The sequence below is a fragment of the Cyclopterus lumpus genome, chromosome 14, assembly GCF_009769545.1.
Source record: "Cyclopterus lumpus isolate fCycLum1 chromosome 14, fCycLum1.pri, whole genome shotgun sequence".
Taxonomy (NCBI): Eukaryota; Metazoa; Chordata; class Actinopteri; order Perciformes; family Cyclopteridae; genus Cyclopterus; species Cyclopterus lumpus.
The window spans coordinates 21041060-21066461 of NC_046979.1; the positions used below are offsets into that span (position 1 = coordinate 21041060).

Sequence of the window (25402 nt, forward strand, 5' to 3'; positions counted from 1 at the left end):
GTAGATCTTTCCGCTAACTTTGCAAAAACCCTTACTCTCTCCTGATCTGGGTCGTTTTAACGTGTTTACAATAAATATCCGCATATAGGTGCACAACAAATTCAGTGCCGGCTGATTTGACGACAGAGATCCGAGTGTCTGCTGAGTTGACCGCAGTGTTTGAACGTGTTTACCATGAATGTCAGTATATAGGTGCACAACAATTTCAGTGCCGGCTGATTTGACCACCGAGTGTGCTGAGTTGACCGCAGTTTTAGTTTTAGTCATGTTCCCAGCGTACTCTCTGGCCATGAAAGCAGAGCGCAGACGGAATAAGGAGCGTCTAGAGGACAGCTTGGTCGGCTTGTGTGAGCTGGAGCTGCTCAAACAGAGGCAACAATGCCGGGTGCTGAGCGCTCTGTGCCTCGAGGATTCTCCGGTTCCCGGCCGTCCGCCTTTGGGAGCTCTACCGTCGGCACGTTGCGCCGTGGACGCACCAAACGCTAACGCGTCGGATGGCTCTCGCCGCAGGCTACAAAATGTAAGTTATGTTTGTCTGAAGGTTCTTTTACATTGAGATGGCTATAATTTAAATCCTGTTGTAAAAGACAGTTTATAGTGCAGCGTCATGAAAGTAAAGTAGACTTAACAGTCGTGTCGCGTTTCGTAAACGTACATGGTCATATGAAGGGCCCGCTATGGGAACGTTTTGGATTACAGACCCACAATTTCAGTGATTCAGTCAGTTCGGTAAACTTGGAAAGATATTCACAGATTCGGATTTCCCGGCTCAATAACTCTATCGCGAAACGGTGTTAAAACACAAACGACACTTCTCTGTAACCATAGTGATGTAGACAACAAGCTACAACCTTAAACAACCTTAATTTGACCAAAACGGGGCGGTCTCCGAGCTGGACGAATAACATTGGTGTCAATGTGCGGCCGGCTGTGAGAGCGCAGGGACCGTCTGCAAAGTGCAATCTGGAAAACACATACTACACGAATATTCAATAGCTTCGCTGTAATAAAGTGTAGGATAACCAAAATGATTCCATACATCAATGGGCTCCCCTTTGCTGCACTACAGCTGTTATTATGAAGAAATATGTTTTAATTATAGGGAACTTTCATTGGAAGAAATGTTCAATAACTTCCCTATTGTAGTGTGTTAAAAAAAAAAATGTTATAATTCATTCCAATTCAGTGGAGCGCAATCATACTCTGTTTACCCACAAGGGGCCACCTTTGGGTTGTACTAAAGCAGTAATTATTGAGAAATCTTAGTCAATATTTTCACTGTTATAAAGTGTAGCATGACCAAAATAAAAACAATATTCAATAGCGTCACGGCAATAGTGTAGGCTAAACAAATAATTTCATACATTATTTTTTGTTGTAGTACAGCTATTTTATTGAAGAAATGTGATTTTGAATAATTATGATGAATTATTTGGAATATTTTATGGAAACAGGCTTCACTGTAAAAAGTGTAGAAAGATCAAAATAATGATAAAAATAATTTCATACATTGACATGCTTTTGCATTATTTTAAATAACTTAAAGCTAATGCAGTGCAGCGCCATCAAATGATGTTCTACCACCAGTAATTCTGTGTTGGTAAAGCTACAATACTTTATTCAGAAGATCTCTTTTTAATGATCTCAGTTTTGTTTTTAGGCTAAAGTGTAGTGGCACCAATTCCTCGTCAGTTAGCGGGATATCTCATGATCTTGCAAAACCACCAGGTTTTTAAGACTGTTGGCTCATTTTGGATTAATTTGAACCAAAATTTGTTTAGCATCGATACAATGTAAAACGGTGTCCTATTTGCTTTCCAGAAACCAGAATATTGGTAAAGGAGCACATTAATGATTTATTATACATACTCACAATACATCTTATATTAACTTATTGCTTCTTCTGAGAAAACATGTGACGCAGACTTAAAGTCTGGTAGTATCAGTAATTTGGTCAAACTAGTGCAATTGTAAACCTATGTTTTGTACTTTACACATTTAATCTTCATGAAAAACTACATACCAATATACACATATATTGTTACGCTTGAATAACATTTTGATGAGTTTGATACATCATCCATCTATTTTTAGCTTCTCAGTCTGGGGTCGGGTTGCGGTGGCAACGGACCCAGCAGGCTGACCCAGGCTTCCCTCTCACCCGCAACATTCGCTAGCTCATTCTGGTGGATCCCGTGGCGTTTCCCAGTCCAGCTGGGAGATATAATCCCTCCAGCGTGTCCTAGGTCTTCCCTGGGGTCTCATACCAGTTGGATGTCCCTGGAAAACCTGTAATGGGGGCGTCCAGGGAGTTTGATACAGTACAATTAAAAGAAAATTGAAAAATAAATGTGGCATAACATATACTTGCATAACTATACCATATCTTCCGGTACATTATTAATAAATAAATCAACAGTCCTACCTTTGACATAAAAAAAAAGAATACTTTCATCTGTAATGAAAAATATATTTGACATCAAAACATTTGAAACTATGGATAGATGTTATTTCAATTGCTCATGTTTTGCAGAACAGCTTTTTTAATGTTTTTTTTTTTTTCTTTACTTGAGCTTGACAACTGGGCCCCGTTCCTTGTTTGTGGTTCAACTAAGTCGATCAAATGTCCTATTAGCCAGCTTAAATTAACCCGATGATTGAAGTCAGGCTCTCGGTTTCTCAAAGGCTGATCCGCACTCAAACAATCTTGTTAATTTGAACCAGACTTCAGTAATCAGGATAGTTGCGTGCCCGTCCTACTTCAAAAGGGGGAAGCGTCAATCACCGAAACCATGATTTTCGGGTGGAGTCACAGATCATCTAAGATGTTACGGGTATTGTACAGTACATGATTAGCCTACAGCAGGCAAATGCAAGGTCCATGGAAAATTGTGTCACAAGTACCTGCACGTTAATCCTGTGAAAGCCTTTGACAAAATCTGCCTCGTTTGGGAAAGAGGGCGATTTGATGGCTCGAGAAGGTTTTGTAAATAAATGATTCCTTGTGGGCTGAATCGATCTTGGCGATCTGGAAGAAACTTGCTTTGTGGAACCAACCGAAAAGCCTGATTTATGTCAATCTTATCCTGACAATTATCCAAGGAACAGGGCCCAAGTTATCTACAGATTATCCACAACTCAGATTGTCTCAAAACATTAGTTCTCACCGAAACAGCATCAACAGCAGTTTTAGGCAGGTCTCATTTCCACAGAAGGAACAGAGCTCATCCTTTGAAACAATAAATAAATACAAGTATATTAGTGTCAAGTACGTATCAAGTTAAAAAAAATATTTGTAAATAACCCCTTGGAAGGTTTATTGTTTTGGGCTGATAGCCTGCTTTGTATTTGCCTTATTGGTTTTGACGTACGCCTAGATATTTTATTGTTTGAAGAATTTATAGAGGCTTCATGCTACTTCCTTTCTAATATATAAATAATACTTTTATTTTGAAAAGGAATCTCAGTTCTATTTCATCCTTCCTGGTGCTTTAGCACTGGATATCTTCCGTCTCGCGCATACACAGGTCGAGTTTTAATAACAACAAAATCACGTGTGACCTCGGGTGACCACCGGCCAGGTATAAGTTCGGTGTCATCCCGAGATCAGCCCTTTTTCATCTTCTCGCTACGCAGTCTAACTATGTTAGCATCAGCTAAGCTGAAATTGTACAAATAATAAATTCTGAAACTCGTCGCGTGTAGCCTTGTGACCACTAGTCGGAGTTGCGGGTCTCTTGCCCTCCAAAGGCTGCGACAAGCGTGTGTCCGCCGTGGATAGCTAGCATAGTTTCTCCACTCACGCTAACTGATACCACGCTAATTCCGACAGCTACCAGGCTAGCAAAGGGGGCGTCCTCACTAGACACAGCTGTTCCCGACCTGTTTTCACAGGACCTGGTTTGTACAGTAGCCGAGAGCTCTCGCTTAGGCTTACACGGGTAGTCAGAGCTACCGTACTAGAAAGGAGAGAGTCTTTCCTCCCCCCTCACTAGACGGATTGTTTCCGACCTGCTCCAGAGTACCCGGTTTCACAGTATACGAGTGCTCTCGCTTAAGCTTACTGCTAGTGCACGAGTGTTCACAGCTACCGTACTAGTGAAGAGTGTCCTCGCTCCCCTGTCACTAGACAGACTGTCTCCGACCTATTCCACAGGACCCGGTCCACAGTAGCCGAGTGCTCTCGCTTAGGCCGACTGTTAGGATACGAGTAATCACGGCTGCCAGACTAGTGAGGAGTGTTCTCGCTTCCTCTCACTGATAGTTCCCCGCCTCCTCTATAGCAGTCAGCAGAGAGACCCCGCTCAGACTGAGTCAACACAGATTACGGGAGCAGGGTCCCTCCAGAGTCAGGGCTATGTTTAGCTCTGCCGGCTGTGGGACCTGTATGGCCCCTCTCCAGCCTGAGGATGGCCATGACCTTTGCCCCTCGAGCACCTGAGGGAGGGCCTCTCGGAAAATCCGTGCATGAACTGCGGCACTATGCCGTACGCGGTTAGGGCCGCTGGATTAGCGCAGGTGGAACACCTGAGCGGTGAGGTAGACCTCCCCCCGTCAGGGCAGGCAGATCAACCCCACCGACCCGTTACAAACACCGGCTCTTTGAGTTAAATCTGGCGGGTTGGCTTCTAGAGTAGATCTGCTGACCGCAGAACTAGCTCAGATGAAGTCCCTTCTCCTAACCCTCCACTCTAGTGCAGGCAGTACTGAGGCATCAGATCCACCCGTGGCTGAGCTGTTTGCACAGGAGGACATCTCAGTGGCTGCGTCCGCCAATCTCTTTACTGACGACGAGCAGCCCACCCATGCTTCTGGGCCTGGTTCCCATTCCTCAGACCCTAGCCCTTCAGAGGGGGCAGTCGACAGCTCCATGGGGCCTGTCATTCGCGCAGCACTGGCACGCCTGCAGCTGGATATACAGCAGCCGGAACCCCCACATTCTAGCGCGTTCCCGCCCCTGCCACCTTTTCTGTCCCTCTCTCAGAGGAGTATCTGAGGGAGTTGCATGTATGTTGGAGAGACACCAGTGCTCTCTCCCGCCTCACGTTGGATGGCCGAACCCTGGCGTCCATGCAGGACGTTGCCAAATATGGCCTTGAGCGCATGCCAGCCATTGACCGACTATTGCGTCCCTCATAGTTTCCCCTGCGGAGACTCAGAGGCCAGGGTGCCCTCGACCCTAGTGGGCACCAGTCTCTGGGCCGGCCGTCGGTTATTTCTCCCAGCAGCATATCAGCTACTGGGCAGCTCATGCTCCAGACCCTTGGGTGGTTTCCACCCTAACCCAGGGCTACAAGCTCCAATTCCGACGCCGGCCCCCAGCCTTCAGCCGGGTCAAGGTGACCACCATCGTCGACCCGGCAAAAGCCCTAGCCTTGAACCAGGAACTACCCGTGCTCCTAGCCAAAGGCGCAATCAAGGTGGTGGACCCCCTGACACAGCCCAGGGGGTCCTACTCAACCTACTTCCTCGTAAGGAAGAAAGATGGTGGACTGCGCCCAGTACTAGATCTCAGGGGACTCAACAAGTTCCTGAGGGTCTTACCGTTTCATATGCTCAGCACAGCAGAGCTCCTTCGTGCCATCTCCAGAGGAGACTGGTTCACGTCTGTCGACTAGAAGGATGCCTATTTACATGTGCCTATTGTGCCTCATCACAGACAGTTCCTTGTTTTCGCCTTCCAAAGCCGTTACTGTCCGTTCAGGTTGCTTCCATTCGGACTCTCCCTCTCCCCACGAGTATTCACAAAGTGGGTTGCTGCCGCCCTTTCCCCCTGCAATTACAGGGCGTAAAGATACTACCTTACTCATACGTGCTCTCTGAGCCGTTCTCAGAGCATAACCTTCATCGGTGTAGCTCTGGATTCAGCCACTATGATGGCCTGTCTGTCGCGCCAGTGTGCGGACGACATCCTCCTTAATCATTCCCCTCTTCCGAGGGGGCAGGAGGTTGCCCTACATCCTCTTTCTTTGCCTATTGGGCAAATTGACAGCTGCCTCAGTCATTCCCTTGGGCTTGCTGTCACTACGCCCCTTGCAGAGGTCCGCTCTCGGGACCGCACCGAGCATATCAATGTCCTGGAGCTACGGGCCGTGCACCTAGCGCTCAAACATTTCCTGCCGTACCTAGCAGGAAAACATGTACTTGTTCATTCGGACAACCCCCTGTCCGTATTTCACATAAACCATCAGGGGGGCACCAGGCCGCAAAGCTGCTATGGGCAGCTCGTGCCCTTCTGACTTGGGCGGCCCCTCGCCTGACCAGCCTTCGGGCAATGTATCTACCAGGGGGACGGAACCAGGTCGCAGATTCCCTCTCCTATCACAAGCCCCCATCGGGGGAGTGGCAGCCTCACCCAGAGGTGGTGCACAGCATCTGGGGTTTCTTTGGCATGGCCAAGGTAGATCTCTTTGCCTCAGATGTCAACCCACTGCCCCCACTGGTTCTCCCTGATGGAGAGGACCAGTCATCTAGGTCAATATGCCCTGGCCCACACATGGCCAGAGGGCCTTCTTTATGTTTTCCCTCCATTTCCCCTGATCTTGCCAACGCTTCTCAGGGTCCTTCAACAGGGCCACAGTCTTTTGATGGTGGCCCCGTTGTGGCCAGCCTGGACTTTGTTTCCCTTGTTGTGCAGATACTGCCGCTGGACGCCATGGCGCCTCCCCGACAGGAGGGACCTCCTATCGCAGCTAGAGGGTCGGATCTGGCATCCCGACCCCAGCCGCCTTCGTCTGTGGGTCTGGCCGTTGCAGGGCCCGATCAGTTGCTGAGCGGCTGCACAGAACTGGAAGACTATTCTAAATGCCAGAGCGCCATCTACCAGTCTACAGTACGAATGTAGATGGAGGCTGTTTTCAGACCGGTGCAGGGGTCACAACGAGGACCCGGTGCAGTGCACTGACAGCCTGTTATACTTGAGTTTCTGCAGTCCCTTCTAGATAAGGGCCGGTCTCCCTCTACCCTGAGGATGTATGTTGCCCCACTGGATAGTGGAGGCCATTGCCTGTGCATACAAAGCGAATGGCCGTGCTCTGCCATCCGGAGTGAGGGGCCATTCTATCAGGGTGTTTCCACTTCATGGGCAACCCTGAGGGGTGTGCCAGTGGAGGATATATGTGCTGCAGCCTCATTGGCATCACAGAGCACATTAACCAGATACTACAGGGTGAACGTTGCTACCCCTCACCCACTGGGGGGATGGGGGGAGGGGAGGGGTGTTCTTCGTCCAGATTCCTCTACTTGATCCATATGAGGTAGGCTCCTTGGGTTTCCTCGTGACTCTGTTGATATAAGTCATCCAGTGCTAAAGCACCGCCTCTGGCAGTCAGGAAGGATGAAATAGAACGAAAGTTACGTATGTAACTACGGTTCTATGAATCCTGGATGATCGCGGGAGTTCATGGTCACTCGGAATTTTCGTGATTTCGCGAGAAGATTCCGTAGGACTGATCTCGGGATGACACCGGAACTTATACCTGGCCGGGGGTCACCCGAGGTCACACGTGACTTTGTTGTTATTAAGACTCGACCTGCGTGTGCGGGAGACGGAAGATATCCAGTGCTAAAGCACCGCCTCTGGCGGTCATCCAGGATTCATAGAACCGTAGTTACATACGTAACTTTCGTTTTGTTTTACGTTCGAATGCAAACTTGACTGTGCGGCTACGGATCTTGTTGCAGACGGATGCGCATTTATACTTTTAAGAAAGTTTAATAGTTTAATGGACCCGTATGAGGCTAAAGCTCTTACGGTGGTGATAGTTTACAAGTTTTAAAGAATGTATTGTGACCCAAAGGAAGACAATGAAGGAGTAATTTGACCAGCAGTAAGTGTCATGCCACTTCATATACGGGGATCCGTTACAATATTCATTGAACATTTTGAACAAAACCTGATCCTTTTATTCAGCCATGTCTTGATTGTTTTGATGAGTCGATGTGAAATGTCTGTGGAATGTTTGGAAGTTCCATCATCACCGTCATCTTAGCCATCTGTACAAAAGGTGGAAGCGTCGGCTTTACAATCTGTACACATACAACATCCCTGTCCCAGGACCTCACATCGGATCAGTAAAAAAAAAAAAAAAAAACTTTCACAGGGAAAAAAAAGGGAAGAAACCTTCAGGAGAGCAACAGAGGAGGATCCCTCTCCCCGGATGGACAGATGCAATAGATGTCATGTGGACAGAATGAACAGCATTACAAAGTTACATAAACACATTACATGAATATGACAATGTATGAATGGAACTCCAATCCATGAAACAGAAGGAGGTAGAGAGGAGGGGGGGCGGGGCGCATCAGCAGGGCCAATGCGGGAGGCCGACTCACCAGGCATCAGACACCTGCCAGGTCCAATGGACCCTATGAGATGTGAAGTCACAACGACTCCAGGGAGGAAGGTGCAATGGAGAGATGTAAATTCATCCATAAGTAGAGAGAGAAGAGGAGATAGGTGCTCAGTGTATCCTAAAACATCCCCCAGCAGCCTATAGCAGCATATCTAGGAGCTCGACCAGAGAAAACCTGATTCAGCCCTAACTATAAGCACTTACAGCAGTAGCAGCCACACTTTTAGGGTTAGTACTTGTGATTTTTTTTTCAGATGGGTAAATGTCAGTACATAAGTTATTGGTTAAGAGTAAATGGAGATAGCACAATTCAAAAAGTTTCAGCTTCGTTAAAAAAAGAAAGAAAAAGAAAACATTTTCAGGATGCTTATCACTTTGGAATGATGCAGTTATAAACCTCTACCAAATCATAGCACAATATGTGAACATTGTCTGCAAAAGTTGAAAAATTAGAGTTTAGTAAAGAAATTTAGGCGAGGTCTCCAATGTCCATTTTGGCACAATGTTTTTCTCTCATGTACCAAACTATATATTTCACTTGTTATATTACTAATGGTGTTCAATACATCCAAATACAGCAGTAATATACACAATGCCAAACCAAACTCAAAACGTTGACGTACTACCTGTAATGCCTTTCTGCGCATTACAGATAGTACGTCAACCTTTTGCCATGCGGATATACAGCTGGATTTTTTTGTTTATGCATGGCTGTGTTTGTTGATACATTGCTGATGGGAATGGATGGATATCTTGTGAATCTGTGGATTTAGAGGATACTAGAGAGCGATGGTGTTGGCCTGCAGCATAATGCTAACGAGCACAAGAGCCACAAACTGGCGAGTGCTTGACATTTTTGCTAGTTATTGTTATTTGGTAATTCATAAAGTTGGTGTTTGAGTTGTGTTTGGAACATGGTAAGCAAGTTTTTCTATTCTTGTAGCCAAGGTTCTACTGCTTAATTTTGTGTGCAACATCATCATATTTGCTCGTGATTAGTGCATTGTTTATCACGGTTTTATGCCAAGCTTATTCCCAAGCCTTAAAATAATAATAATAATTAAAGCTGTGAGTAGCGATGAACGGGTCCTTGCTCATTCGCGCCAGTCAGGGGCGCTGGCGGGACGCCAGCCCGCTCGGCCAAGAACACAGGGCTGCCGGTCGGACGTTTTATCGTTTGTCGCATAACGCTGATTTTCTTACGCCAGTAGGTGGCGCTTCGACTGAGTGAAAATAAGCTTGTTGATAGTCAGGCTGTGACTTGTAACAAGCAGATAAACCAAAAAGATAAATTTGGGGCAGATGCGAGTAAGTTCAGTTGAGCCAGTAGGTGGCGCTCTGACTGACTGAAATTAGGCTTGTCGATATTCTCAGGCCGTGACTTGTAACCACCTTGACAAGTTTGGGGCAGATCCAAGTCCAGTTGAACCAGTAGGTGGCGCTTCAAATATGAGTGAAAATAAGCTTGTCGATATCCTCAGGCCGTGACTTGTAACAAGCATGACAAGTTTGGGGCAGATTCGAGCAAGTCCAGTTGAGCCAGTAGGTGGCGCAATGAGAGTGTGAACATATACATGCATCATGTGTCTCTACGTGAAGTCTAGACCACGTCATGTAAATTAAAGGTAAAAAAATAAGAATCCTAGCAAATTCAATAGGGTCCTCTCGAATTCAATAGGGTCCTCTCGGACTGACTTTGTTAAAGCTGCAAGCAGCGATGTGCGGGTCCTCGTTCCTCCTCCCACGTCGTCGGGGGTACTGGCTGGATGCCGGCTCAAGCGGCCCGGGAATATCTGCGACCGTCGGAGTAAGCATCTATGAGTTAGATGTTTTTTCCTGCATGGAGCGATGCTGGAAATTATACTTTGCAAACAATCCACCACTTGCTGTATCCACTGTATGGCACAGGACAACATGCATCAACATAATACATTTGAAGTGGATCCCATAAATTCCTTTGTGAAGGTAGACAGCTCCAATGGGGACACGGGGGAGAACTGAGAAAGGGGTTGAGGGATGGAGAGATGGAAAGGGTGAGGGAGGTGTTCTGGTTGCTGTTAATGATGTCAAATGTTGTTTTGAAAAATGAAAGGAAAGAGTTGCATTCATCCACTGTGAAGGATTTTTAGGCATTGTCCCTGGGTTTGAGAAGCTTGTTTATTGTGGAGAAGAGAGCTTTGGGTTAGAGGAGTCAGAGTGTATGAGGTGTGAGTAGTAGGTGGACTGGGCTGACATGAGAGCGTCTTTGTAATGTTGAAGGTAGTCAGAGTGGGTTTAGAGATGGACTATTAAACCCGTTTACTTGAAGAGTTTTTCAAGTTGGCGCTTTCGGGATTTCATATGGAGTTCAGGAGGATACCAGGAGCTGAGTGTGTGAATGAGACAGTTTTGGTTTTAATGGGAGCCAGCTGATCAAGACAGTGTGTTATTGTAGTAATTTACAAGATCAGGACAGTGGGGAAGGGGAGGCAGACATGGTACTGGCAAGAGAGTCTGAAAGAGTTTTAGGGGAGATAGATTTCTGAAGGATAGCCAGCCAGCCCCACCTCCACAATATGCTGCACGTATGCTTCCAGTGATCTTTAAAAGTGTGTGGAGATTTGTCTGTACGGTTTAAATTTTCTCACTTACTTTAGCTGAAACCAAGCCCATTTCCGTACATAAATGTGACAGCTACAGTAGCTTGGATAAAAAAATAGGGTACTACATTTGATAAATTTACTGTTTATTAGACCAAAAACGAAATAAGAATTTAAGCTTTTGCACACTTGGATGCCGGCTCACGCCGCCGAGAATGTCTCCAACCGTCGGACAAAGCATCCACAATTTAGACGTTTTATTCCTGCATGGAGTGACGCTGGAAATTATGCTTTGCAAACAGTCCACCACTTCCTGTATCCATTGTCTGGCACTAGACAACATGCCTCAGCATGCTTTATACTGCTCTATGGCAAGTGTAGACAACATCATCTAGATCAGCGGTACCGGTCCGCGGGTCGGTTGGTACCGGGTCCCACAGAACAAGTGAATGAAAAAAAAAGTTTTTATCAAAGTCGCAAAAAAACGTTTTATTTTGAAAAAGCATCTGAGCCTCTCACGAGGTCACAAAATACGTCACATCTCAAGAGGTCACGTATTACGTCACATCTCAAGAGGTCACGTATTACGTAGAAGTAACCTCTTGAGAGAAGCTAGTGAGCTATAGCAAACCCACAAGCCAGAGAAAATGAGTCAAAAAAAAAACATCTTTGGAGAGTTTCTTTGTGAAGCGGTTTTCTGCAATGACTGCGACGAAAACTAAGCTACGGAACAAACTGGACATAATAAACACACTTGTGTCGTTGTCTCCCATCACTCCGAGATGGCACCGGCTCGTTGCAGATAAACAAGCTCAGGGCTCCCACTAATTCGGCGTCATGGTGAGTTGTATTGTCATGCACTTTATGCCGGTTGTATCATTTTATTACGTCATATTTATTACGTCATTTATTATGTCATATTTATCGCCCACACTGTGAAGGCCGGTCCGTGAAAGCATTGTCTGTGGCTCAAAAAAGGTTGGGGACTGCTGATCTAGATGTCATGTAAATCGGATGCTGTTTGTCATGTAGAACTGACTTCCAGTTGCCAGTGGGTATGACTATGATGAGTAACAATTGGATTGTTGACCTACAACTTGAATTTGAAATTTATTAAGCATGGCAAATTTGGGGCAGATTCAGGCAAGTCCAGTGGAGTTACATGAGCTTGTTTAATGGGAATGCACGTAAAAAAGCCACGTCACGGCTCTGTTCCTTCAAACTTAAAGCTTTTGATAACTTTTAATCATCAAGGTCTTTATATTGTACTGACTAAATTTGAAATGTATCTGATAAATTCACTGTTACCTGTTAGTTTGTGCACTTTATTTTATATTAATTCTTGCACTCAGTTGATTGTTGTTGATTGTTTATTGTTACTGTCCAATGTTGCACCACCAACCAAGACAAATTCCTTGTATGTGAACACATACATGGCAATAAAAGGTCCTGATTCTGATGCTTAGAAATGTGTGAGGCAATGGAGGTTTGCTCCATAGTATAACATCTCAGACCCGCTTCACGAAAGCTCAAAAGCATATGGTGTTCCACCAATCTGGAAGAATCACGCCTAGTTTAGCGAGAGTCTTAAAACATATAAAAAGGCTCTCCGTAATGCCAGAGCTAGAGAAAAATAAGAACAACCCCAGGTTTCTCTTTAGCACTGTAGCCAGGCTGACAGAGTCACAGCTCTGTGGAGCTGTGTATTCCTATAGACCTCAGTAATAATGACTTCATCTTCTGTGCTTGGACCAATTTTATTTACCTTTTTATATATGCTTCCTTTGGTCAACATTAACAGGAAACACTATATAAACTTTCATTGTTATGCAGATGATACTCAAGTATATCTATCGATCAAACCAGAGGAGACCAACCAGCTCGCTAAAATTCAAGGATGACCTGCAACTTCCTGATGACTCAGACAAAACTGAAGTTATTTTATCCCTGAACACACCTCAGAGATCAATTATCTGGTGATGTGGTTTCTGTAGATGGCATTGCCCTGGCATCCAACACCACTAAAGAATCTCGGCGGTATCTTTGACCGGGACTTGTCCTTTAACTCCCATGTGAAGCAAATCTCAAGGACTGCATTTTTTCATCTACGTAAACATTTAAAAAATCACGCACATCTTGTCTCAAAAAGATGCAGAAAAGCTGGTTCGTGCGTTTGTTACTTCTAGACTAGATTACTGCAACTCCTTTTTATCAGGCTGCTCTAATGAGTCTCTTAAGTCCCTCGAGTTAATCCAGAAGGCTGCAGCTCGCGTACTCACAAAAACGAAGAAAAGAGATCACATTACTTCTGTATTAGTATCACCTACAAAGCCTTGATTGGTGATGCACCATCATAACTTAAGGAGCTTGGAGTACCACATTGCCCCACTAGAGAGCTGCGCTCACTAAATGTGGGGCTACTCGTGGTTCCTAGAGTCTTCAAAATCAGGATGGGAGTTATCAAGCTCCTCTTTTATGGAACCAGCTTCCACTTACAGTCCGGGAGGCAGACACAGTCACCTCATTTAAGAGGAGATTTAAGACTTTCCTCTTTAATATTGCTTATAGTTAGGGCTGATACAGGTTTGCCCTGGTCCAGCCCACAGATATGCTGCTATAGGCTTATAGGCTGCTGGGGGATGTTTAAGGATACACTGAGCACCTATCTCCTCTTCTCTCTCTACTTATGGATGAATTTACATCTCTCCATTGCACCTTACTAACTCTGCTTCCTCCCCGGAGTCTTTGTGACTTCACGTCCGTTCGTCCCCCCTCCTCTCTACCTCCTGTTTCATGGATTGGAGGTCCATTCATACATTGTCATATTCATGTAATGTGTTTATATAACTCTGTAATGCTGTTCATTCTGTACACATGACATATTTTGCATCTGTCCATCCGGGGAGAGGGATCCTCCTCTGTTGCTATCCTGAAGGTTTCTCCCCCTTTTTCCCTGTGAAATGTTATTTTTGGTGAGTTTTTCCTGATCCGTTGTGAGGTCCTGCAACAGGGATGTCGTATGTGTACAGATTGTAAAGCCCTCTGAGGCAAATTTGTAATTTATGATAATGGGCTATACAAAATAAACTGAATTTAATTGAATCTCATCAGCATCCTCTGGGGTCTGAGAGGAGCTTTGTGTACTTTTGAGAGATACTGCCATGCCTAAGAACTTTATCAGCCCAGCTATGTCATGTAGTTTTGGCATGTTCATTATTGCTCTGACCTTTACCTGGTCTGGCTTCAGGCCTTCTGCACTCACTACATCATTTTCTTCATGTAACGCTTTTAGGTGGCTTTATATAGCTTAGTTAGCTCTGCAGATATCAACAGCTGTATGCCCTAATCACACCGAGATGCTTTGCTAGTAAAACCATTGTTTCATTTGGTCATCAGAATATAACCATTTTTCTCTTTTGCGTGCTGTGTTTCGATTGTGCTTTTGAGAGTATCATTAAGTACGTGTCTTATTGGGTGTATTTCAGAGCCGTCTCCACTGTATGCCCTGTGGTATGAAGGCATCTTTGGAACAGCAAGTGGCAGAGCTTAAGGTGAACACTAAGGTTCAATCAACAGATTCCCCAACTGACTGCCAACTAATTTCAGGTAAAATAATAAACTTCCTGCTTCCTTCCAAAAAGAAAATTCCACTGCAAAACACATGCTGGACACAATGTCAATTGATTTTAAGGTTTCAGTACATTGTAACAGTTATATATCTCAATTTTGTTTAGAATACAAATACTGAACAAATCTCCTCTAGCGACTTTATGGATTCATTACTAATTATTTTTTCTAAAACTGACTTAATTTAAAAGTCTGGATGAGGTCCATGCTGCATGAAGGGAGAATTAGCTATTATGTGCTCTAGTTGCCATTTCATGTTGCTGATATTATTGTATATTTTCATTCTAAGAATACTACAAGTAATTAATGCACTTCAATAATCAATTTCTTTCAAAAGGTGTGTTTTTATTGTTGGTTGTAGCCAATGTTAGTGTAAGCAAAGTGTTTGTTTTGTCTTTTAGCTATATAATGTGCAGTGCTCAGTGTTTTTCAAAGAATTCTGACTGTGCTCCTTTGCTCTTCATGAGTGGAGGCCGTTGCATGTCTAGCCCGGACGACTCAGGCAACGAGATCCCAGTCTCAGCCGTCAGAGATCTCCCTCTGCCAAAAGTCACTTGACCTCTGAAACAGCAAAAATGGGTTGCCAAATATACTTGTGCACCCATTATTATACCTGGGCAGCTTGCCAAAGTAAAATCTGTGTCTTTAGTGTCTTTTTCTTTGGGAATGTTCAAGATTTGTAGACTCAGAATGTGTTTTGTCCATCTGAAGTGGATACATGAATGATTCTGATCACCTTCCTTGTCATTACTGTATTTATCAGGAGAGTTCTTTGTAGCCAAGAAAAATGAATCTCCTGAATCAAATTACCAACCTTTTGGTCCCTTGTTCCTTGTCAGTATCTGATGAGACAGGAGAGACAGAGACAGGAGAAACGGACCTAACAAGATGGGCCACGATTACTGGTGCTTTGGGCGAGATGAGGGATGTTGACCCCAATCAGGAGGATTTTCAACAAGCTCACAATGTTAAGACTTATTTATATAGATTGATCCAATGCCAAGCTCTACCCCCACACTCCTCAAAGCTCCGTACCAGCCTGGCACATGATGTCCGAGTTGTCAATGTGGTGAGGCAGAGTAGTATATGTCGCATGGAGAAGCAACATTCACCAAAGCAGTTGTCTGTTCAAGGTTCCATGATTAACACCTTCTGCTCAACATTGCTAGAATATCCATCTTGCAGAGTTTTGCAAGCTCACCCAGACTCAGGTAATGGCGAACTTATTTCACCTCAACATTTCCACAACTACCCTTCCCCTCACCAACCACTTTTACCTGAAGAGCAGCTGGTCAAAGCAGAGTATATTCCAGCCCATCCTTGCCGAGCCTTCACCAGAGCTTATACCCATCACAACTCTAACCCCTACAAGGGTACTGGGGTGTCCAACCAAACCACATATTCTCCAGAAAGAAATCAACAAGAGCATCATCCGCCCGCAGCATCTCAGATCCAACCTTCCAGATCCCGAGGGGGGCCAAATAAGTGTCACTTGAATGAAGACAGAAATGGTGCCAGCAGTAAGCCGGGAAAGAAGGCATGTATGTCTCAGTCAGAGAATAGCCTGCAAAGGGTTCCAGATCGCAAGTGCAATACAGTAGAGAGGGGTGGTGGAGGAAGTAGAAGCCGTAGTAGTCAATGCAGAAGCAAGAAACAACAGCAAGGAGGTGGGAGCTGTCGACGCTGTCAGTCCACCCTGGAGCTCAGCCAAGATGAGACTGACCAGCCATCCATGCAGGCACCCATGCGAGGCTCTTCAGCTTCAAACCAAAGGGGCCAATGTACAAGGCGCACAAGCAAATCTCGCCCTATACATGCCTACCCACACCATCACCACTCCCACCATCATCAGCACATGGAGTACCAGTTAGAGAGGGTACAAGTGCCACTGTGTCAGCCTAGTGAGGAATACCCTAACCTACGTCAGGGTGAGTCTGAGTCAAGCATGAGCGAAGCTGACTCTCCAGAGTCCAGCTCTTTGTCCAGTGATTCAGATGAGAGTGGTGGTCTTGTTTGGCCCCAACAACTACCCCCTCAACTATCCCTCCCTTCACCTTCTGCCCCACCTCTGCAGCCCAAGGCTTTTGTCAAGATTAAGGCTTCCCATGCTCTTAAGAAGAAGATCCTGCGCTTCCGCACTGGTTCACTTAAAGTAATGACTACTGTATAAAGTGGAATACTGGCAAAACTAAAATAGACAGCAGATCTTTGGACTACTTAGAACAATAGACCACAAACAACAGTGAATATAAAAAACAATGTGTATATGAAAGTTCTAATTTCTTGGTTGAAAGAATTTATTGGACGGCTTTAAATAAGTCTTTATAAATATTAAAGGAAATGGGCATCATATCAGCAGTTTTTTCGAAAATGGGATGTAAAAATGTGTATGAAGTTTTACATTGTGTATGAGGTACTCTTATCCTAAACTTGTGTGGCTTGTTCATATGAGTGTCAGATTCATCAAACTGCTTTGCCGCACCAATTAATTAGTTTCCACCTGATTTATGCTAGCTGTTCATGGGTAGCTGTGCATTTGTGAGATTTTATTATTTGTATAACAAATACATTTCTATGTACAGATTCTTTAAATGCATTATTCTGTTTTTGTTGCTAGGTTGTCAGTCTCCATTTAACATTCTGGTTTCTATCTTGTTTTAAGGTAATTCTCTTAACAGATACAAATGTGTACACTATAAAAGTATTGTTTGAAATATAAAATGCTGACGTACTACAGTTTGATTATTTTGATGTGAAGGAGTGGATTGTTAACAGTACTTGCAAGACATTTAGTCTGGAATTTGTGGATGAGATAGTATTATTGTTGAAAGAACTGACTTTCAACCCGCTTCTAGCAGTAGGCACAAACCAGCATCAAGAATATTCTTATTTTTAATCTTTTTTTAAGTTTTTGAGAGATCAAATATCTCACTCACAGAGTTAAGTATTCTTGAAATACTTTAATGTTAATAGTAGGCTACTTGCAGGCTAATAAAAACATGCCTGCCCAAAGCAACATTATCACAAACATACAATATCACTTGAATATCTATTAAAGTAAATACTTATCAAGTATCAATTAAAGTACACTAGCCAACTAACTATTAGCTTCTTTTTGTATGAAATGTGTTTGACAAAATGTATTAAATACAATAAAAGTGTTTGTTTTAGAAAATACCTAAACAATCGTGTGTGTTTTTCTTCATTGCATTAAACTGACCAAACGGTGTCAACAAAAAAAAAACCTTGGCAAAAAACACCATGAGGGGAGAAAACACTCTCTCACCTACACAACAGTTGGCAGCCCTAGTGTTGGTAATGGAAGTGTTGAGTAATTGAAAAGTATCGGAGGGAGATGACAGAGCGTGTTGACGGTGAAGAGTAATGGCAATATTCCTCTTGAGTGTCGCCAACAGAAGGAGAAGAAAAGAAACCTTCAGGAGAATCCAGATGGACTGAAGTGCAATGTGTACAGAATGAACATAACTGAGTTACAACACATTCAATGCATATGGCAGAAATGATTTATATAATGAGAGTGGTAGGCACGATGAAAAAGTTACAACTACCAAAAATACCAGCAACAGTGGATATAGTAAAAATAATAATGATAATAAAGGCAGTAATGATATTGGTAATACTAATTGCAATGCAACTAATAATGATAATAGCAGTAGAAGTCGGACAGGACCACTGTCCAGATAAAACCACAGTCCATGTATAGTGAGGCGAGAAAGCACAACGACTCCGAAAAAGGAGCAAAGTTAGTAATTTAATTCATACAGAAGGAAATAGAGAAAAGTGGGCGTCAGCAGGGCCATGGCAGAGACCCCAGGAGGCAGGACCGGCTCCAGACACAACCATGATCCATGGAAACCTCTATGGCGAGAAAGCACAAAGATTCAGGGGAAGAAGTAGATGCATCAATGGCAATAAATGCATCTACTTGAGATGCATTTATCCCATCAATGCATTGATGGGACATTAATTAATACAAAAGGAGATAGAAAAGAGGACAGAGGAGCTCAGTGTATCCTAAGATGCCCCCCAGCAGTCTAGGCCTATAGCAACATATTGAGCGGCTGGACCAGGGTAAACCTGAGCCAGCCCGATCTATAAGCACTATCAAAGAAAAAAGTCTCTACTCTCTACTCTTAAATGTGCTGACTGTGTCTGCCCACCGGATTGAAAGTGGAAGCAGGTTCCATAGAAGAGGAGCTTGATAACTGAAGGCTCTGGCTCCCACCCTACTTTTTAAGACTCTTGGAACCACAAGTAGCCCTGCATTCAATAAGCGCAGCTCACTAGTTGGTTAATATGGTACTATAAGCTCCTTAAGATATGATGGTGCCAAACCAATCAGGTGTTTGTAGGTTAAGAGAAGGATTTTAAATTTTATTCTGGATTTTAAAGGAAGCCAGCGCAGAGAAGCTAATACGGGAGTAATATGATCTCTTTTCTTTTCTGAAGTTTTTGTTAGCTGCAACATTCTGGATTAACTGGAGAGATTTGAGATACTTTATAGAGCATCTTGATAATAAGGAATTACAGTAATCTAGTCTAGAAATAAGAGATGTATGAACACATCTTTCTGCATTGCTTTGAGACAAGATGTGCCTGATTGTTTTAACTTTTACGTAGGTGAAAAAAGGCAGTCCTTGAGATTTGTTTTATTTGGGAGTTGAAGGACAAGTCATGAACAAAGATAACTGAGATTCTTTACGGTGGTGCTGGATGTCAGGGCAATGCCATCAAGAGAAACTATATCATTAGATAATTTATTTCTGAGGTGTTCTGGGCCTCGTAAAATAACTTCTGTTTGGTCTGAATTTAACATTAGGAAGGTTGTTATGTCTTTAAGACATGCTTGAAGTTGAGCAAACTGGATGGTTTCGTCTGGTTTGAACGATAGAAATAATTGAGTATCATCTGCATAACAATGAAAGTGTATTAAGTGTGTTCTGATAATATTGCCTGAAGGAAGCATATATAAAAAGGTGAATAAAATGTGTCCCAGCACAGAACCTTGTGGAACTCCGTTATTAGCGTTTGTGTTCGAGGTTTCATTGTTTACATATATACATTTAGATCGATCTGATGAATAGGATTTAAACCAGCTTAGTGCGGTACCGTTAATGCCAATCGACTGATCTAGTCTCTCTAATAGGATGTGATGGTCAATGGTGTCGAACGCAGCACTAAGGTCTAACAAGACAAGTACAAAGATGAGTCCACTATCTGATGCAATTAGAAGGTAATTACCGGTAGTCATTTTCACCAGTGCTGTCTGTTCTGTGGTGTTTTCTAAATCCTGACTGAAAGTCCTCAAGTAAACTAATATTATTTAGAAAGTCACACAACTCATTTTCGACTACTTTCTCAAGGATCTTAGAGAGGAAGGGAAGGTTAGAGATTGTCTAAAGTTAGCCAACACCTCTAGATCAAGATCAGGCTTCGTAAGAAGATGTTTAACTACAGCTACTTTGAAAGACTGTGTTACATGGCCTCTTAGTAAAGACACTGTGGTGGCTGGGGCATGGTTAGGCTCAGCTGCGGAGGGTTGTGGGGGAGTGGTTCAGGGAACAGGTGCCGGGAATAGGCCTAATTGGCCTCAGCTACAGGGAATCAAGGCCTGAGTTACTCTGCCCTATATATGAAGCATACAGTTGGAGGCGCGAGAGAGGGGAGGAGAGACACAGTCTGGAAAATAAAGAATATTACTAAACATATCCGTTGGTATGCTCATCCTTTGGTGTTGGGGGGTGGGGGGAGAAACCTGCATGTGACAGCCTAGAACGTGTTACAGACACATTGATAATATCTAGTAGAGAGGTGATAATTAAAAAATGTCAAACTTCGTTAAGCACCCTTGTTTGGAAGGGGTCTAAGAAACAGGTAGAACGTTTAGAAGTAGAACTACAGTGTACTACTTGTACCAATAAAGTATATATATATATATATATGTATATATATATATACTTTTTTGCACTATATATTATATATACACACACACGCACCTTTTTCTGTCTGGTAAAGTAATTAAGATCCTATAGTGTTTGTCTGTCAGTGTGACCTGTCTCTCTCCTTCCCTTCCTTTCCAAAACTCTAGAGCGAGCTATCTTTAACCAAGTCTCCTCCTTTCTCCACCATAACAACCTTCTTGACCCTCACCAGTCTTGATTCAAGGCAGGCCACTCAACAGAGACTGCCCTCCTTGCTGTGTCTGAGCAGCTCCACACTGCTAGAGCAGCCTCTCTGCTCTAGCAGTCTAAAGGTCTATCCTTCTAGACCTTTCTGCTGCCTTCGACACAGTGAACCACCAGATCCTTATTTCCTCCCTCCAGGACCTGGGTATCTCAGGCACTGCGCTCTCCTTCTTCTGATCCTACCTCAACAACCGCACTTACCAGGTAACCTGGAGAGGATCTGTCTCTGAGCCTTGTCCTCTCACTACTGGGGTCCCTCAGGGCTCAGTCCTGGGTCCTCTCCTCTTCTCTCTGTACACCAACTCTCTTGGCTCTGTCATTCGCTCGCACGGCTTCTCCTACCATAGCTACGCTGATGACACCCAACTGATTCTCTTGTTTCCCCAATCTGAAACACAGGTAGTAGCACAAATCTCTGCCTGTCTGACTGACATCTCTCAGTGGATGTCCGCACACCACCTGAAAATTAACCCTGACAAAACTGAACTGCTTTTCCTTCCAGGAAAAGGCTCTCCCACCCACGACCTGACTATTACCTTCAACAACTCTGTGTTGGCCCCAACTCCGACTGCCAGGAACCTCTGTGTGACACTTGACAGTCAACTCTCCCTGACTCTCCATCACCACAACAACACGCTCCTGTAGATACATGCTGTACAACATCAGGAGAATACGACCCCTTCTCACTCAGAAGGCGGTTCAGGACATGGTAAAACCGTACACCCCAGCTCGTTCACTTTGCTCGGCTTCTGCCAATCGGCTTGTAGCTCCATCACTCAAGCTAAACACTCAACAAAGTCACAACTGTTTGCTGTCCTGGCTCCTCAATGGTGGAATGAGCTCCCCATTGACATCAGGACAGCAGAAAGTCTCTACATCTTCCGTCGCAAACTAAAAACATATTTTTCGACTATAACTTGAATAGGGAAGGTAGCGCCGTAGTAACACTTTAGTAGCACTCTAGTAGCACTTAAATGGCTCTTATTGATAGCACTTTGTAGTTTAACTTTATTGAAGAAATTGTACTTTCTCAATTCTTGTTGCTCTGAGTTTGTACTCATGGTTGAATGCACTTATTGTAAGTCGCTTTGGATAAAAACATCAGCTAAATGACATGTAATGTAATGTAATGGTGTGTTGTGATTGTGCACCAGAGAGGATTTCAATGAGCTTGGCTGTTTTATGACATTAGGATTCAGTTCCAGCTGCCTACATTCATTCAAGTGCAAAAGAGGGATAGAGAGAAAGTAGAGAAAAAGAGGACTGAAAAGAAGAGGCGGAATGGCTAATATCAGCTCTGCTCCAATTGGAAATAATCATCTTACATTTTCCCAGCCGCCATCCTCTCACTCTCATAGCCACCCCTTCCCTCTTCATCCCTCCATCTGTTAGTGGTTAGAAGAAACATGCTCCCTTCAGGGCCAGAAACCCGTAGTATTTCCTGCTTTGCCAGAGAGCAAGGGGGAGAGAGGCAAGAGTGGAAGAGGTGGAGGAGGAGGAGACAACAGAGAGGCACTGAGCATGAGGAAACCCACACAGAGAAAAAGAAACAGAGACGTTGAGAGAGGGAGGGAAGGGGAAAGAAAGAGGAGGTTGAATGAAGGCCTCGTGCTGATACATCTGGCTTTGATTAGCCAGACAGAGGGGGTGGTTGTGAGAGAGAGGATGGCTTTTATTTTTGCACTTTTGGGGATAGAGTGATTTACCTATTTTTCTCCTCTATTGTCTTTGTTCTTTTTTTTACTCCTATACAGTTCATCCACATTTCAAATTCCTGGATTAACTTTTTTTAGTATCCTGTCTCCGTAGAAGTAGAAGCACAAAGGCGATTCAAGGCGATACCCATTTGTTTTTATTTCTTTCTCCCTTTGTCTTATACACACAAATAGTCTGTCGGTGCCAAGCATAACTTTACTGATGCCATGTCTTTACTTAGTATTAAATATCAAACATTACCGGACAGAAATCTGTACTTCATCATTAACCATATCTATTTTTAGCTACTTTATAATCCCTGAGAATATGAGTTTATTTATAAGACAGTATGAAATTACATTTTCTCTAACATTGTGTTTTCCAAGAACTTGTGATATAACAACTATGGCAACAAGCTAGCCAGCTGTGTTATCTAGCTACAGAATGGATACATTTAATTTTAGAAATTCTATTGCTGCCAATATCGAATAGCTTTCAGAACATATGACACGATGACCATGAAACTTTTTTCACTTGATGAGTACATCCTTCAGCATGTCTGCAAATATATGTTAGAGAGAATGAAGTGAAACCACAAATACTAAACTGAATGTATATTCCAATTACCTATTTTATCATATTTAGCTGAGATATAGATTTTCCCACATGGGTTGCATCCTAGTTGCCTTGCACTGACAACAGCAGTTGAGTCTGATATTTAGTCCAGGATTAATTTAAAGACCCAGGATAGGACTTAAGCAGATTAGGCAGAGTTAAAAAAAGAAAAGAGACACTTTTAGTGTCAACATAGTTTTTCCAATCACTAGGAAATGTCAAGTGTAACGGAGATCGAAATACACTTTATTTCTTATTTTCAATGTATTATATTTTATTTTTGTTTATTATTCAACAATCCTGTTGAGTGTGTGTGTATTTTGTTTTAATGAGTTCTTTTTATTTAGCGTTATTTCTAAAATCTGTTTCCTGTGGAGTTTCGCCCCTTTTGTGCCTCATGAGTTTCCGTAGCCCGGTCTTTCATAACGTTTGATGTTGCTCAGAGTATGTTGTGGGGGAAAGTGATGTTGCCGTTACATTCTTTAGGAAAATTACCGTTTATGTTGCATACGGTAATGGTCGATGATACGATCACGGTGTCCACCTGTTGTGTGTCATTCAGATGTTTGAAGTGTATGTTTTGAGGCTGTTCCATTGTGCCTCTTTGGCGCCCTTTGCGTTTGCTACTTCCGGCCGCCCTGTTGTATTTTTTCCTCGTATAATTTCTGTTTTGCTTGTTTAGGAAAAGAGGACAATCTGATGTTTCATTGTCTTCTGCAGGTATGTGTTTTTCCTTTGTTTAATGTTATAATTTTCGCTGAGTCTGCTGAGTCACTCTAACTAATGCAGTTATTTATTTTGTCCACTAGGGGTCACTGTTTTCCTTTTGTATGTCATGAGTAATGCTTTTGATAATTGATATTTACATTTAATGAAGTCCTGTCTTCGGATATAACGGTTTGATGTTGCTCAGAGAAAAGAGAGGACACTGATGTTTCATTGTCTTCTGCAGCAAATAAACACCACCAAAGAGACCATCTGAGTGGACTTCTTCCCTGCTCTTTACACATCTGTTACAGAAGCATCCTTGGATAGCTTCCAGTGGCCCCCATCCCCCAAACATTAATTTAGTTAAAGCTTCAGTTCAGTTTATTTTGTATAGCCCAAAATCCAATTACAAATTTGCCTCAGAGGGCTTCACGGTAGACAAACAAGAGAAGTACAAGTATATCTTACATAAAACCTGCTCAGCATTTATAAAACAAAGGCACATTTCAAAATGGAAGTTGACCCCAGTATCGACAGTATTATTGCTTGATATAGCCATGTCAGACAGTGACCTGACTTTGATGTGGCAACACATTTCTCACTTTAGTATCCTGACTAATTCTTTCAGGACTTCTTGATTTGTGTGTCGGTAATCTTCTGTTCTGCTGAGTGAGAATATATCCTAATGTAGTTCTGCAGGGAAAAGTAACAAATGAAAAGTCAAAAAACATTTTAACTTCTGACTGTTTAAACCCTACACTCAGTTCTTAATAAAATCTCTTGATAAAAATGCCTTGAAATAGTTTGAAATACATGTTCTTATTATTTATGGACTATTGTGCTTACCATGTAATGCAAATGTGATTTCATGTCCAGTTTTATGATTTAGTGCTGGTGGCAATTGTATTTTTTTTGTCCTTGTGTCACCCCCATAAATGTAACATAATCAGTGACATGAAATTTTGAGTTTATGTTGCAGTTTGGCTAAAAGCCCAAAAGAGGGTGCCAAGCACCAGCATAAAGAATCTGTAGTTAGCAGAGTGAAAGAAAAATAAGAGTTTCTATGTGTATATGCTTTGCTTTCTAAGAGCTCTGGCTATTGGGTTTATTCCTGCTGGAATGCGCATTCATGAAGATATTTTGGTGCCATTGTGTTCTGCACGGCCCCTTCTTCATCCACAATAGTAACATAACAGCTGTGTGGCCATAGTTATGCTTAAAATCTTTCGTTGTCATAAAGCAGGCAACGACTGAAGAAAAGAAGATTAACATGTCCTGTGGTTTCCTCTGCAGCAGCCAATGAAACACAGAGGAGCAAAACTGCACTCAACAATTAGATATCGAGATATCCTCCTGCGGCGTTTGCACCTCAGCAACCCAACACCATCACGGTAAGAGCCCCACAAACTGACATCAATAGCAATGGAAGGATATGGGAAGTGCGTATCTCATCCCAGCTGAGCAAGGTGCATGGCTTGCATTGTTACTGGAAAATGAAAGAGCTGATAAACTTGCTTGTCAACCTGATGTTTGCACCCAACCCTGTGTCGGAGATGTGTGTTTTCATGTGTTGTTGCGATTATGATAAAGGTGCGAGAAGCTCACCTAGACCCGCAAT

General features: G+C 43.3%; 1 protein-coding gene across 2 annotated transcripts; it reads left to right on the forward strand.

Moving 5' to 3' along the window:
* Positions 1–25138, forward strand: LOC117743243 (dapper 1-like). Of its 2 annotated transcripts, none has more exons than XM_034551076.1 (3): positions 1–520; positions 14419–14539; positions 15400–17739. In XM_034551076.1, the coding sequence occupies exons 1-3, from the start codon at positions 179–181 to the stop codon at positions 16728–16730; spliced, it is 1794 nt and encodes a 597-aa protein (XP_034406967.1). In that variant the 5' UTR covers positions 1–178; the 3' UTR covers positions 16731–17739. The 2 variants fall into 2 exon arrangements, 1 of the variants encoding a protein (XP_034406967.1); XR_004611088.1 differs by lacking the exons at positions 1–520; positions 14419–14539; positions 15400–17739 and adding exons at positions 23492–23588; positions 23759–23796; positions 25078–25138.
* Positions 25139–25402: the final 264 nt, after the last annotated feature.